Source organism: Thermobia domestica, chromosome 16, assembly GCF_964235325.1.
Source record: "Thermobia domestica chromosome 16, izTheDome1.hap1.1, whole genome shotgun sequence".
In the NCBI taxonomy this organism is placed as follows: domain Eukaryota; kingdom Metazoa; phylum Arthropoda; class Insecta; order Zygentoma; family Lepismatidae; genus Thermobia; species Thermobia domestica.
This window is the reverse complement of record NC_137469.1, coordinates 127,003,282-127,017,945: the sequence shown is the minus strand read 5'-3', so window position 1 is coordinate 127,017,945 and position 14,664 is coordinate 127,003,282. Positions and strand designations below refer to the sequence as shown.

At 35.7% G+C, this 14,664-nt stretch overlaps 1 protein-coding gene across 3 annotated transcripts in view; it reads left to right on the top strand.

Annotated features, from left to right (window-relative positions):
- The window catches only part of LOC145673400 (uncharacterized), a 537,699-nt gene that overhangs the window by 222,911 nt on the left and 300,124 nt on the right, over nucleotides 1-14,664 (top strand). For all 3 annotated transcript variants that reach the window (XM_081743063.1, XM_081743061.1, XM_081743062.1), the window contains 2 exons: nucleotides 6,161-6,300; nucleotides 11,010-11,270. In XM_081743063.1, coding sequence (XP_081599189.1) covers nucleotides 6,161-6,300; nucleotides 11,010-11,270 — 401 coding nt within the window. The remainder of the gene's footprint in view (nucleotides 1-6,160; nucleotides 6,301-11,009; nucleotides 11,271-14,664) is intronic.

The window sequence follows — 14,664 nt, the reverse complement described above, 5'->3', positions numbered from 1 at the left end:
CGAATAACGTAATTACAAAGTACTTTAACGTTAATTCTGAGTCAGACAAGAAAGTTCGCAAACTAAATGGTGACAATTCGCATGTTACTAATAATGGGTCGCTATTCACGAACAAAAGCAGTGACGAATGCAGTAGTGGTGAAACGGGTGAAGCTGAAAAGAAGTGTTTTAGTTCAAATGTGATGGAAGCTTCTAAAATACATTTATGAGAGAGTTTGTGTGATGGAAGTGATAAAACAATGTCAAGTAAAATGAACAAAAATGTAAAATTGTTAGAAGAAAGTCAACCGCCCATGGAATGGAAAAGATTTCAGAATTCATGGAATCAAGATAGATCATGGCTTGTTTTCGAAATGAAAGCAGGACAGGAGGTGATGATGTGTAATGTTTGTAAACTGCATGCTTCTTTCATGTGTGAAATCAATAACATTAAAACTACCAATAATGACTTGCCGTGGTCATCGAAAGGTGTTTCTCGGAAAAATGAAAATTTGGATGCCGTATACAGACATGAACTAAGTTCAGTTCATCGGTTGTGCTTAGATGCAGAAGTTACTTGTCAGAAAAAGGCACTGGAAAAAACACAGAAACAGCAAGGAAAACGTGTCTGAGAAAGCAAGAACAGCAATTAGATGTAACGGTATAATAGTATTTCGTACTGTGTATACTAGTGCAAAGCGAGGTTGGAGTTTCAGGAATCACCCAGAAATGATTAAATTACAACGTGTAAATGGTTTAGATATGGGAACTCATCTCCATACAGACAAAAGTGCTGCTTTGATAACACGTTTCATTGCAGACCAGCTACACAAGAAATTGGTAACATTTTTTTAAGTTTATTGATTGCTTCTCTATATCTGTTAATGAGTTTACAGATCCGCGGTGGCTCAGTGGTAGAGCGTTCACCTCTGGTGCTTGGGGTCCCCGGTTCGATCCCAGCCCCCGTCAAGTGAACTTTGTGGTGGACAAACACCGTGTGCGTGGGTTTTCTCGGGGTTCTCCCGTTTCCTCCCACTTTCTTCATTCCACCATTTCATTCATTACTCATCATCACCGTCTCCTTTAGCCTAACCGGCATAACCGTGGGACGTAAAACTCAAAGATTTCATTTAGATAATAATATAGCCTGGTAGGCCACCAGTTAGAACAATAGCCTTATTTCTATTTTTGATGGTTTATTAATGCAAGCTTGTAGAACATATTGAAGGTCAATAAAATAAAGCACAACGTTTTAGTTCAGAGTACATTTTTCTTGTATTGTTTAAGTTTTATTCAATACGGAATAGCATTATTGGAAATGAGTGTGTTTTGCGACAAGCTGGTAAGCTTAGGTTAGCTTCTTTTCTTTCTGATAGGTTATGATTTTGTGTACAGGTATTATGTTTAAAAGAACTTCCCCCTCACTTTGAATGAGATGATTTCGCACCCTGGAACCAATGCTAAGTAAACACATAAGTAGTTACATATAGGTTAATGAAATTTTCATGGTAAACTTTCTCATATACAATAAGATGTGTGCGTAATTGCATTATACAGTATATGAAGTGTGTACATCTGACCTGGAAAACATGGATATTTTGTCCCACATCTTTTGTTATCTTCATCCCACCCCATCCTTTGTTATCTTTATCAATAAAAATTAAAGGTCTGTTGTCACGTGTCACACAAGTAAGGACTTTTCATTGTTTCCTTAAGGATACCGGTACAAAATGGTACATCAATATAAAAGATTGCCTGCAGGTCGAAAATTGCTGATTTTTCATAACAGCTTGAAGAATGTTTACCAGCAATGCAGTCGGGGAAAATGTCGCGAAAAGAAACAGAAGCTCACTCCAAGATAAGTCGTTCCACCATAGAAAGAAGATTAAAGAATAGGTCAAGGCAGAATCCGGGCCATCTGAAAGTGTTCACTGAAGAAGAAGAATTAGCCTTCGCTAGTCATCTTGATAAAGTTTGTGATTTCGGATTCCTCGTTAATTAACTTGATTTCAGATTTATTGTGAAGTCCTATTTTGCCATGCATGGGAGAACTGTCATTGCTTTCTAAGACAATCTTCCCAGTCGAGATTGAGTGAAGTTATTTTAGAAAATGCACCTCCAGTCAACGACTAGATTCGCTGCTAATATAGATAGGGCTCGTGTAGCTGCAGAAGAAAACGTAATCAGCTATTACAATCATTATATTTGATAGTACCTCTTGAAATGTTCTCTTTGTGGTTTGCAGTAAATAAAAAGTGTTGTTCTTGGAACACCTACGTCCTACTTAGTCTCAGAGCAGATTTCAATGGTTTCCTGTAGGAAAATATGGGGGTGGGTTCAAGTAGCCCGAACGCGAGTCTTACTTGGACCCATTTTTTACAATAATCGCCTGTGCTTTGTTTTCAATATATGTAACTAAAACTGTCCTCGATATGTGCAATAAAGCCTGTAGTTTCACTTAATATGGGTAATGACAATAACTTTCGAGTTTTCGTGGATGAAAATAGGCCGAAAGAACGAATTTGTTGCAAAATTGGGTCCAAGTAGCCCGTATCTACGGTATATATTGTGTGCGTGTGTACACGGGTAAAAGTGAAGGGGAACGCGGGGGGCCGTGATCTCCCACTTTCATGAAATGCCTATGCAATCTCCCACCACCTAAAAATTATAATGGGCATAAATAGGCAAGGGGTACGGAATGACGATATGCGTCCCCCTACATTTTCAAATTCACTTTTACCTCTGTATATATATATATATATATATATATATATATATATATATATATATATATATATATATATATATATGTGTGTGTGTGGGGGGGGTGTTGGTTCTACCGACCTATGTGCAAGTTAGTTGTAAACTTGGGGCCCCGCAATATGTTCCCACGAGCCCCCGTACCACGTAAGGCCGGTCGTGTAAGCAATTATGTGTTAACTAATGTAGCAGTAGGAGTGAATTTAATCGTTTTTAGTGACAATTTTAGATACTTTCCTGAACATTGTTGTTTGTTATCAACTTGAGATAGACCAGCAGTTGGATTCGGCATACGAGTGTACAAGGTATCGTCTTAAATTTCTTATATATGCAATCACTTATCACGTATCGCTACATTAGATTTTTACGTTACGTATTATATACCTCAACCTCCAAATTATTCAGAGAATTTTTGCAAGATTTTGTTTGAGTATCTTCATCATCAGTGGCGTATTTAGGATTTTGTTTCGCGGGGCTATGCACAACACTTGAATAAGCTTATATAGCTGTTTTCGTTTTAGGTGCCGACAAATTTTAATGAAGTTGTGCATAAAACAAATTTATTTCGGGGGTGCTTGAGACCGATAGCCACCCCCTAAGATCTTTGCCATTTTACACAGGGAAGTGTTCACAAACAAGAAACAAGACAAAGAAACAAAATAACCAAAAGAAACAAAAAGCAAAGAACAAAAACAGTGTCATCAAAGAGTGTAAAAGTAATATTATTTCGACATTGGTTTTGATTTTGAATACTTACCTAAACACTATGCTTGAAAACTTTTTTTATTATTAAATAGAATAGAATATTACACAGCTAAATTAATAAAGTTAATACAACTCAATTTTAACAGAAACTAGTGGTCCCAGAATAATAGTTGCCTCGCAACATTGATTTAGAGCGTTAGACGCTGACGATAGGGATCAGAGTGTTCAATGGATTGGTGATGGCATTATACAGTAATTCCATGCTGTACGAATGAAAACAGGGAGACTGCAGTGGAGGCTCCTTTTGCATAAGAATTCTCCTCCTTTTCTTTCCACAAAAGCCCTGAATGAGCATATAATAGACAAAAGTATATATCCTGCATAAAGCAATGGATTTCCATTTCATCCGCAGTAAGCATTATCCGTTTCCAATGACAAACCTTCCTAGTCACCATCGTCACCACCCGCGAGCGCCCACAATTGACTAACATACCATGATTTGTCATAACATCGAAAAAGGGAAGAGTAAGTTATTTTAAACACCTGTCGTCACACCTTCGAGAGCTAAGAATCTGTGTTTATCAGAACTGATAACGTGTGTATTAAGCCTTAAAGCAGAAAGTAATTAATTGCTGGCAGAGGAAAAGAAGAATACAAGTACTGTAAAACTGTAAAGAAGAATGTAAAAGGACAAAAAATTATAAGCGTGTGTACAGACATAATAGTGGCGCGGCTTAGTCATGAAAAACTGCATTTAATGAAAGAATTATGAAACTTGGCACACTTTTAGAGTAAGCCATGGGAAACATTTTAAGATATGGAGACATTCGAAATTCATTCTCGTTTGCCGCCATCTTGGAAATCAGTATGGCATCCATGCGAAGGCACAGACTTTTGCTTAAATAATAATATCTCCTCACAGAACTACCACAGAAACCTCCTTCTTGCGTCAAATTATAGATAATGAAATAGGAAAGAATTTAAACTTAGTACATGTTATTTGTAGGGCCACCCACCATATTTAAATATAACGACTGTTATCAGTAAATTTTAGTTGTACTCGTTACTGAATATTGCTACAATGGCAAATAACTATGAAATTTTCAGATTTGTACATTCACGTAGAAATAAACATGGTAGAGAGCCTAATCTAGCGTTTTCAACGATGTCAGTGTTTTTGCTCTATCTTCAAAATAAAGGGAACTAGTTTACTTTATGTATTACAGGGTGTTGTGCTTTGGGATCTTCAGTTTCACACCAACGGGTAACTAAGTTCTGAAGAAATTACGATAAAGAGAATTTGAGCATATGTCTTCGTAAAACAACCTATCGTAGAACGTTTAAACAGGTTTTCTCCTTTGTATAAATCAAAGACTTTCTCATCACTTCCGATTACACGGTTCCAGAAGTTTGTATTTTTCAGCTTTTTGGGGTTTAAAATGTGGATTTCGATTAGCTGTGTCCAATGGCACCACTTTTGATTTCTGGAACCGACCGCTTCAAGATCAAATTAAGGGTTAAAAAAAGTGGGACCATTTGGGCAATACGGATCAGTGACCGACTGGGACGAAATAGATGTTACTCGATTCACATGTACTCTTATGTCCAAAATTTTTGTCGTATGTCTATAAATATGTTGTTGTAAGAATATAATTTGATAACGAATTCGTCCAGTATTTCTTATAATGTTAGTATGAGTATAATTGGCAAGGACATGTATGTGGCAAATTTCACGTCAAAAGAGCAGTAAATAAGAACAATAAAACGAAAATAAAACTTTCTTGCCCATTTAGGAACATTTTATTTTACTCATTACAATTTTCGTATTTATAATTCTTTTGCTATGAAATTTATCACAAATATACATTTCCAGATTATACACATAGTATTAGTATTAAAAGTACCCTGAAAAATTATTATCAAATTATATTCTTACAAGAAGACAGTTATAGATGTGCGACAATAATTTTGGACATGAGTATACATGAATACCTGATATTCCGTTTTCCCGAAAATTCTATTTTGACCTCGAAAATTAACGAAAATCAGGAATTTAAAATCTTGGATTTTCGTTAACTATCCGCATCAAAATTGAATTTTCGGTAAAATGGAATATTAGTTATTCATGTACGTGTAAATACGAATCGAATGACACCCTTTTTGGTCCAGTTGGTCACTGGTCCACACTGCTGAATTCGTCCCACATTTAATTTTTTACGCCTAATTTGACCTTGGAAAGGTAGGTTCCAGATATCAAAAATGCTGTCAGTGGACAGAGCTAATCGAATCTACATTTTAAAAACTGGAAAATTTGAAAAACACAGAGCCACGGAACTCGATTTTAACCTGTAATGACACTCATAATTGACACAAGGAAGTGCACATTATTGCATAATTCGAACTACGTAATTCAATCCATCTCCTAACAACGCTTTATTGTTAGAACGGCGAAGGCCAAGGGAAACACATTGTGCGATTAGAAACATTGCTTTTTCATTAGATTGCCTTACAAGCGTAAAGACTAAACAGATGGTCAAGATATATTAAATACATCATTTTAGTAACTTTCAACATCTTTCTTGTCTTTTAATGTCGTTTCATGATTTCGAATCTCGATTCATAACGGAGTTAATTTAGGATCAAGCAATTCAATGCAATGTATATATATATATATATATATATATATATATATAACAAAAGTTTATTTACTTTTCAGATAATACGTTTTTTGGTACGTACAGAAACAGAGGCACTGTCACACTTCTTAGCATTAAAGCTCCTGAAATTTTGCATATATTTATTTTTCGTTACCTACTGGGTTATATGTAGTTCGTATATGATATGCTGCTTCTATGAGTAAGTGTAAGATACTCTATTATAAAAACTAAATTACTCTAATATTTTGTTATTGTTATTATATGCAAATTCGAATTTTATTCAATAATCCTGTAGCCTAATATTACATGTTTTACTCTGAACTGAAAAATAATTCTGATAAAACTGTATAAGTTTGCTTAAATTGATCTTAGAAAGTAAAAGGATTGTCATTCGAATTCCACGCATTGAGCCAATAAGGATTTAGCTACTGCTAAGCAAGAGAGCCGATGACGAAAGGAAGTGGAATGCCTTGAGCCGGTAGCAGCAATTGGATCGGAAAAGTAGGTGTGAAGTCAATGTGTTATATCTATAGTATGTGAGCTGTGTTAGAAAAATAAATAGACTGGCAAAACTGTACGTGAACCAACAACATTCCGGCATCCGCTTTTACACAACTCTTAAATTAGCCCTTACTATTGACTCAGTACAAGCTTGGATCTTCTTCAGTTGCTACAAGAGCGTCTGAAGTGAAGTTGTGTTTCCGAGGTGCGTTAAGAAAATACATGTTCAAAATTTTGAGAAACATTCTTGTATTAAATTCTGTAAAAAGCTTGGTGAATCCGCTACTATGGATTTATGGGAAGTTACAATGGTCTTATTGAGAACATTACGTATCAAGAGCACAAATATTCTGATGAAGAACAAGTCGAAGCAGGACCTCTTGCCAAAAGATCTTCATCGTAAAAAACGGGTAACAATATAGAAAAGTGAAGTCTGTTGTTAGTTCAAACCTCGATTGAGTGTGAGAAATTTCAATGTATTTATCGTACATTAAATTTTAGCATAGGATTTGGATATGAGAGAATTGTGCGTTAAGATGGTCCAAGTGCACCAAGATACATGATGTCACGTGACAAGGATTTTTGACAGAAAAAGTAACAATCATGTGGTCCCTGGGCCTCCTGTTGTCCAGAACTTATTCCCTGTGACATTTCGTTTTTCCCTCGCTCAAAAATCACATGGAGAGTGTCATTTTGGTGATTTGATAATATCCAGAAGAGTGTAACCGATGAGTTGAAAGGTATTCCAGGAGAAGTGTTCTAGCGTTGTTATAAAAAATTGGAAGCAATTCCTCCATCGCTGTGTAGCTGCCAAAAAGGACTATTTTGGAAGGTATAACCATGCTTTGTAAAAATAATACGGTTCATCATGAACATGTGTACCCAACTATTGAGTGTTTACGTGTTTGGATGCGGTAGTGAACAGATTACTGATGCGAACTAATGTTTTACTTTTTTCTTTTGTTCCTTTCTCTCTCCGAGGAAATCTTGGTTTGGTTACTTTAGCATTCTCTCAAATAGTCGCGTTTTTCCTTATAAACACACTCCTACATGTTACCTGCTAGAAGATTTAGCAGAAAAGAAAATGCTTACCTTAGAAAAAGAATGGTATGACGTGACACATACACAAAATGGATGCCAAAGTTTGTTATGACTGACAATGTTATTTCAGTATAATCAATAAACCGGTAATGGTATATTTTTCATTGTGTAAGCATTGCTTTCAGTAGACATAAATCTCACTTAAACTACTTAGCAAAACAAAACGTTAGTTGTAAAAATTATTAACTTGTAACAGTTTCGTCAACCACCCACTAAATTTGATTCATAGTGGCTGATGAATCAAAGTGAATAGTTGGTGAAACTGTTTTACATTAACAAATTTTACAATGAACGAATTGTTTTGATCGGTGAGTAGTGTAAATCAGATTTAAACCAGTAATACTTCTAGGTTGTGACCGAGAGGAAAATTTCCTCTCCAAATGCTGTCTGTCCTGGCGTCATGTCCCCAACAGTACTCAATCTGAATTATCTGTATCTTTACTGAATTTCACCGTTACTGTGTTGAAAGTCCCCCCCCCAAGGTGAAAGCTTTTGAATACGTCACTGACTTAATGATTAACAAATTAAAATTATCACCTGCAATTTGGATTTTGCCGGACCGACAGGATTCACTGATTGTCAATATAAACAACTTCCAACGAGGTACAAACGTAAATACAACTGATGAAACTAAAAATCATTTAGGAAACTATTGTCAACATGGCCAAGAAAGTGTTCCTACTAGCGCAATGTAGCCTGTAAAGAAGAGCTTGAATGCTGCACATGCTGTTGTATGTATATCAGGAAAACACAGAATTGTTTGCCTAAGGAAAGTAAAAAATGTCGAAATTCGTTACATGTTATTTTTATTTTACCTATTTTTGTGTAATATTTATTTGAGCGCTGTCTCTACAGTATTGTATTTTGCTTTGAATAATTAAAATATTAATATTAAACACTTAATCCTATACTTACTATTGCTGTAGACTGTGATCAACTCCAACGTGTTCATGCAACACTTCAAGAAAACAAAGCTGAATTAACGACATTGCATCATCATTTTTATGGGCAACGCTAGATCACATGTGACGTACATAACAACCGTTGCCATTCACCAGTTTCAATGGTAGATTCTTCTTATTCACCAGATTGCCATCTTTTCTGTCCCTGTCGAATGCATTTAATGGCACACTATTCGAAAACAATTAGCATCTGCACAATTTCATTCATGAGTTCTATGCACCAAAGCCACCGTGACCTTTCTGTTAAGGCATTCAACAACGCCTCACTGTTGGTAGCACATTGTGAGCAGTTTGAAGGAATCATCCGTAACCCCTTGCATGATTAGTTTCAATCTGCACGAACTAAAGAATCAATCAAATGTGTTCAAACTTGGTTTTCTTAACATCCTGTTTGACGTATTCCGAACGTCCTGAAGTCAGTTGTTGTCAATACCTCCTATTCGCACATTCTTGTTATATATGAACTTTGGACCAGATCCGGGAATTTCTACTGAATGTTCCAAAATGAGTTTCCACCCATATGCACTCTACTCTAACATAAGTAAAATGAAACCCGCAATGGCAATTCCCAGGGAATGGGAGCTGTGGATGAGCATAAAGTAGATGATAATGTGTAGAGCAGTATAAATGGCATCATCACCGATATTTGCTTAGTGAAGCAATGTACCAATATGTCTGCAACAATTCAGTCGTCATTATATACGATAAGTGAGAATTCTTTTGTAACCAAGTTATCGGATGAAAGCCAATTTTGTCAATTCTCGAGCAGCGATTGACTGTTATTATGGTTGCGATCAGCAGAATATGAATCACAGCAATTCCACAATCCTGTGAGAAATACGACGGCGTAAGTATCGGGATATGGTGCAACTTGTGTAGGTAGTCCAAATAGCCTTTTCTGCGTTAGGAACGTCAATGTTGGGTCCATGTATTGCAAGATGGACTGCTATTCTTGTCTGAAATAAGAGAACTAATGCGGTGGGACAGGACACCATGTAATAGGAAAAGGTGACAACCCCTCGCAACGGGCAAAATAATTCATACTCTGATACAATCCTAACATGAATTCTATATAAAATATTTGGTATTTCCTACAACCTATTGCATACACTTCAAACTAATAGGAAACAGACATTCAGTGACGATTAATTGTTTTATATGGAGTTTAGATTCCGTTCAGCATCGAGGCTATATGGGTTGCACACCTGCAGCTCAACGTGACAAATAACATGATCTCTCACTATGATCACTATACCGAATGCTATCACATGTAATAAGATGCCGTCAATAATTTACTGTATTTTACGCCATGTAAGGTTACAGTTTTACGTACTGACAGACAGAGTTCCATTAAATACTAACTACAGCTTTAGTAATGGTTTTTCATGTGCACTGATACGTACTAATGGGCACCGGCCAATTTTTCGAACGTCTATTTCCTGTGAGAAATACGACGGCGTAAGTATCGGGATATGGTGCAACTTGTGTAGGTAGTCCAAATAGCCTTTTCTGCGTTAGGAACGTCAATGTTGGGTCCATGTATTGCAAGATGGACTGCTATTCTTGTCTGAAATAAGAGAACTAATGCGGTGGGACAGGACACCATGTAATAGGAAAAGGTGACAACCCCTCGCAACGGGCTAAATAATTCATACTCTGATACAATCCTAACATGAATTCTATATAAAATATTTGGTATTTCCTACAACCTATTGCATACACTTCAAACTAATAGGAAACAGACATTCAGTGACGATTAATTGTTTTATATGGAGTTTAGATTCCGTTCAGCATCGAGGCTATATGGGTTGCACACCTGCAGCTCAACGTGACAAATAACATGATCTCTCACTATGATCACTCTGTACCGAATGCTATCACATGTAATAAGATGCCGTCAATAATTTACTGTATTTTACGCCATGTAAGGTTACAGTTTTACGTACTGACAAACAGAATTCCATTAAATACTAACTACAGCTTTAGTAATGGTTTTTCATGTGCACTGATACGTACTAATGGACACCGACCAATTTTTTGAACGTCTATTTCCTTACGGCAGGATAGTAGAAATATATAAGGTGGCTGGTTTCTTTCGTCTCGTAGTTCTTATGTTACAGATGGAACTTATCTCTTTTACAAAGGAACGCATTGAAGATTTTAGTTTCTATACAAATTTAATATTAGAAATGATTATAATGTACGTGTATATTTTAAAGTAAGAATTTGAGGTACAAGTTACCATTCAGTATCAACATTCAGTGTTGTTGTAAGCCAATTCAGTTGCATTTATTTGTGATTTCAATGTTCAGTATTACTTAGCGTTATATATATATAATTCCAGGAGATGTAGAGAAGACTGCTGGTATACAGTGTATGCTAATGATGAAATGGACGAAGGAAAGACCAATAGCTACTTGTATCCGGTGCAGCTTTTCCTATATTCCATTTCACAGTATATAACAGCTTGGGAAGGTACTTCTACAGAACCTGCCGCCATGGCAGGCCTTTACTTATTCACAGCTTTTATTTTCATTGGTTGGATATTATATTGTTACAGTGCGGCTCAAATATCAGCTATCCAAATTTTAGCTAGAAGCGCAAAGTAAGTTTGGATTTTAAGTTATAACTATATATATGTATATATAGAAAGATAAATATAGATATAGATATAGATACAGATATAAATATAGATATATTAAGGTGTTTATACATTTTTATAGGTGAATTTTGTAATATATTTTGCAATTTTTTTTCTATTTACTCATGTAAATGTTCAATTAATTTGAGTACAGCGATCACCGTGTAATCTATTGAAAAGGTGATTTCTTATATGAAACGAAAGTTTAAAAATTCTAATAAATATGCATTCGGACAAGCATTCTTTCAGTGTTATACACCGCCGAAAATGGAAAACATCACAATTTAAAACGATGTGGATTGAAAATTATGGACTCTAGCACAAGGAATCGAGGAATTATAAAACAACTATTATGTACTATTTCTCTTCATTGTTTCACAATTTCCTGTCACGAAAGTAGTGAATTGTGTAAAGTAAGAGAGTAAGTCAACAATATCCGAAATTTAGATAAACCTCTTCCTACATAGTTCATACTGACTTCTGTCCTTGTTTATTTTATTGTTATGCTCTTGTGGTCATGCTGCGAAAGTTTTATCCTAATTCCTCCATTTAACTTCCTTTTGTTGCAAACACAACATAGCTGGTCTATTAGAAGTTTGTACCAAAGAGAAACAACGAGTAGTAATTACGTTTTCGTGGTCGGAAGATGTATTAGTGGTCGGAATCCATCAACAACTTTCGTCATAATACGGGAACGGTGTCTTGACACAGCGAAGTGTCAACAAATAAATTCAAAAATTCAAAAATTGTCCCACAAGTTTTACGCAAGAGAAAGGAGTCGGACGACAATCTATGGCCACAAATGATGGCAACGTTCTGTTAGGCAGATAAACAGGGCCGGATTTAGGCATGGGCCATATGGACACGGGTCCACGTGGCAAATTTTGAGGGGCGGCAATTTTAAAAAAAATTAAAAAAATAAAGCTATTGAAAATCCATATTGGAGCAACGACTCAATAAAATAAGCGAAAGTCATCTTTTCAAATAGCCGTGATTACGATAATATTCTAGCAGATTAATCGTAGCAAATATTGTCATAAGTCAGTTGGTTATTATTGTGATTCGATCAGTTGTCGGTGCATCTGCTGAAAAGGGCGACAGTAGGTAGATCAACACTTGTATTTTCACAAATCGGCGTCTATTCATTTATTTATTCAACTAATACCTGATACAGGCCGCAGGTCATTTTACACTGAATATAAAACAAGGGAAAGAAATAAGGAAAATCCCACTTGTTCTATCTTCAGGTCATTTTTTGGCTTGTTACAAGAACTCTATATCTTCTTTCTTCCTAGCCCCATGGATGGAATATTTTAGAATCATATTTTAAGCCTCACGATAAGAATATTTCTATGAAATTACTGAGCATAAGAAGATGATCCGTCGGGGACGATGCATACAAAAGCTTCAACTGAGGTTTTGAGGCAATAGCGAAGGCTCTCAACTGTATGATTCTGACCCAAGATGAAAATGAAAACACAAAGACTAAGGGCTTTTAGAAAACTTGTTTCTACTGAAACTTCGTTTATGGCAACCTTATGGAAAGACATTCTCAAACTAACTAACTCTATGGCTTGTGGAACCCGGAGGTTCAATGCCGCTTTCACAAAAACTCTCCACTGACTTCTATTCTTAGCTAATTGCATCCAGTTTCTAGTTTGCATTCCTATCGCTGCGAGATCCATCTTAATATTGTCCTCCCCTCTGCGCCTAGGTCTTCCTAATGGTCATTTTCCGATTGGTCTTCCAGTCAAGACTTTGAAGGGGTTTCTACTTTCTTCCGTCCTAGGTACATGGCCTGCCCACCTAAGGCTCCTAGACTTGATGACCCTAACAATGTTTGGTAAACCGTATAAATTATGTAGTTTCTCGTTATGAAGTTTCCCTACTCCCATTCCCATTCCCGTTCCTTTTGGGTCCGAATATTCGTCTCAGGATCTCGTTCTCAAATACTTTCAGTCTATGCTCTTCTTTCAGAGTAAGCGACCATGTTTCGTAATCATATAGAACAACAGGCATGATTATCGTTTTGTATATTTTAAGCTTCAAATTCCTCGACAGAATTCGCTACGACAAGAGATTTTGAACTGAATAATAACATGAATTCCCTGCATTTAGTCGACATTTAATTTCTTCGTGAATAAGATTTTCCTCTGTTAATATTGATCCTAGATATTTGAAAGTATCCACTTTATCAAAAGTATTATTTAATATTTTAACGCATCCATAATTTGCTATATTACGGTCCCGGCGCACTTCCATGTATTTAGTTTTCTCTGCATTTACTTCTAAACCCATGTGCAGCAAGCGTTTAATAAGATCTCTGCATTTCTTTCTATTGTTCTCCTATCATCCCCTATTAAATTTACATCATCAGCGTATGCCATTACCTGGTGAATACCGTTCAACTGTAGGCCCTTGTTGCTATGTTTGATTTTCCTTATAGCATATCCCAGGACAAAGTTGAATAATAATGGGGACAAAGCATCGCCTTATTTCAGGCCATTTTCGGAGTGAAAGCTTCTGGACAAAATTTTTCTATCCGGACTTTACTTTGGGAATCATTTAGTGTTTAATGTAGTGTTTAATAATGGTTGTATTTGAAACAGTTTGCGTAATGGAGTAAATATTTACACGGCCAGCTTTGTAATACTGTGCAGTTTAAATTGTCAATCTTATCATTTTACTTATTTCGCTTCAATGTTCATTGAATTTAGTATAGCTTTATTAAACATTCAACAACTGATCCGGTAGTGAAACATATTTAATATGTTTACCGCACATTACGGTAGATTCCGAGCTCGCTCTTAGCTTTGGGAGCACTTGATAATATTTTATTATTATATTAGATAATATATTATGTTGTTATAATATATTAGATAATATATTGTTTTTTGCTTCAAGCAATAAAATAGCCATTTGTAGCTAAAAGTAAATTGTTAATTCACCACATGTTTATAATGAATTAAAATAATAAAAATGTTCAAATCATTTGTAAAATATTTCAATGTTCCTATTTTGTAAATATCGTCCCTCTCGAGACAAAGGGGCGTATCTCATTTTTACAACTTTTCCAGGAGGCAAGTTTAAAGATGTTATCGTAAGTTTATTTCATCATGTTCTGTCAAAATTTAATTTGATGTCGTAAGTTACATACCTGGCACGAAGGATATCAAAATAAATTTTAAAAGAAGACGAAAGGATAAATAATAATAAAAGGTTTAAACTAGTCTCCGGGAAAAATTAAGAAAATGAGATACGCTTTTTTGTCTCGAGAGGCACGATATATTGATATCACAAGTTATATTATGGTGACCACACACGTTGTGTAAAAAGTGTTCTTGACGCTTCGTGTCTA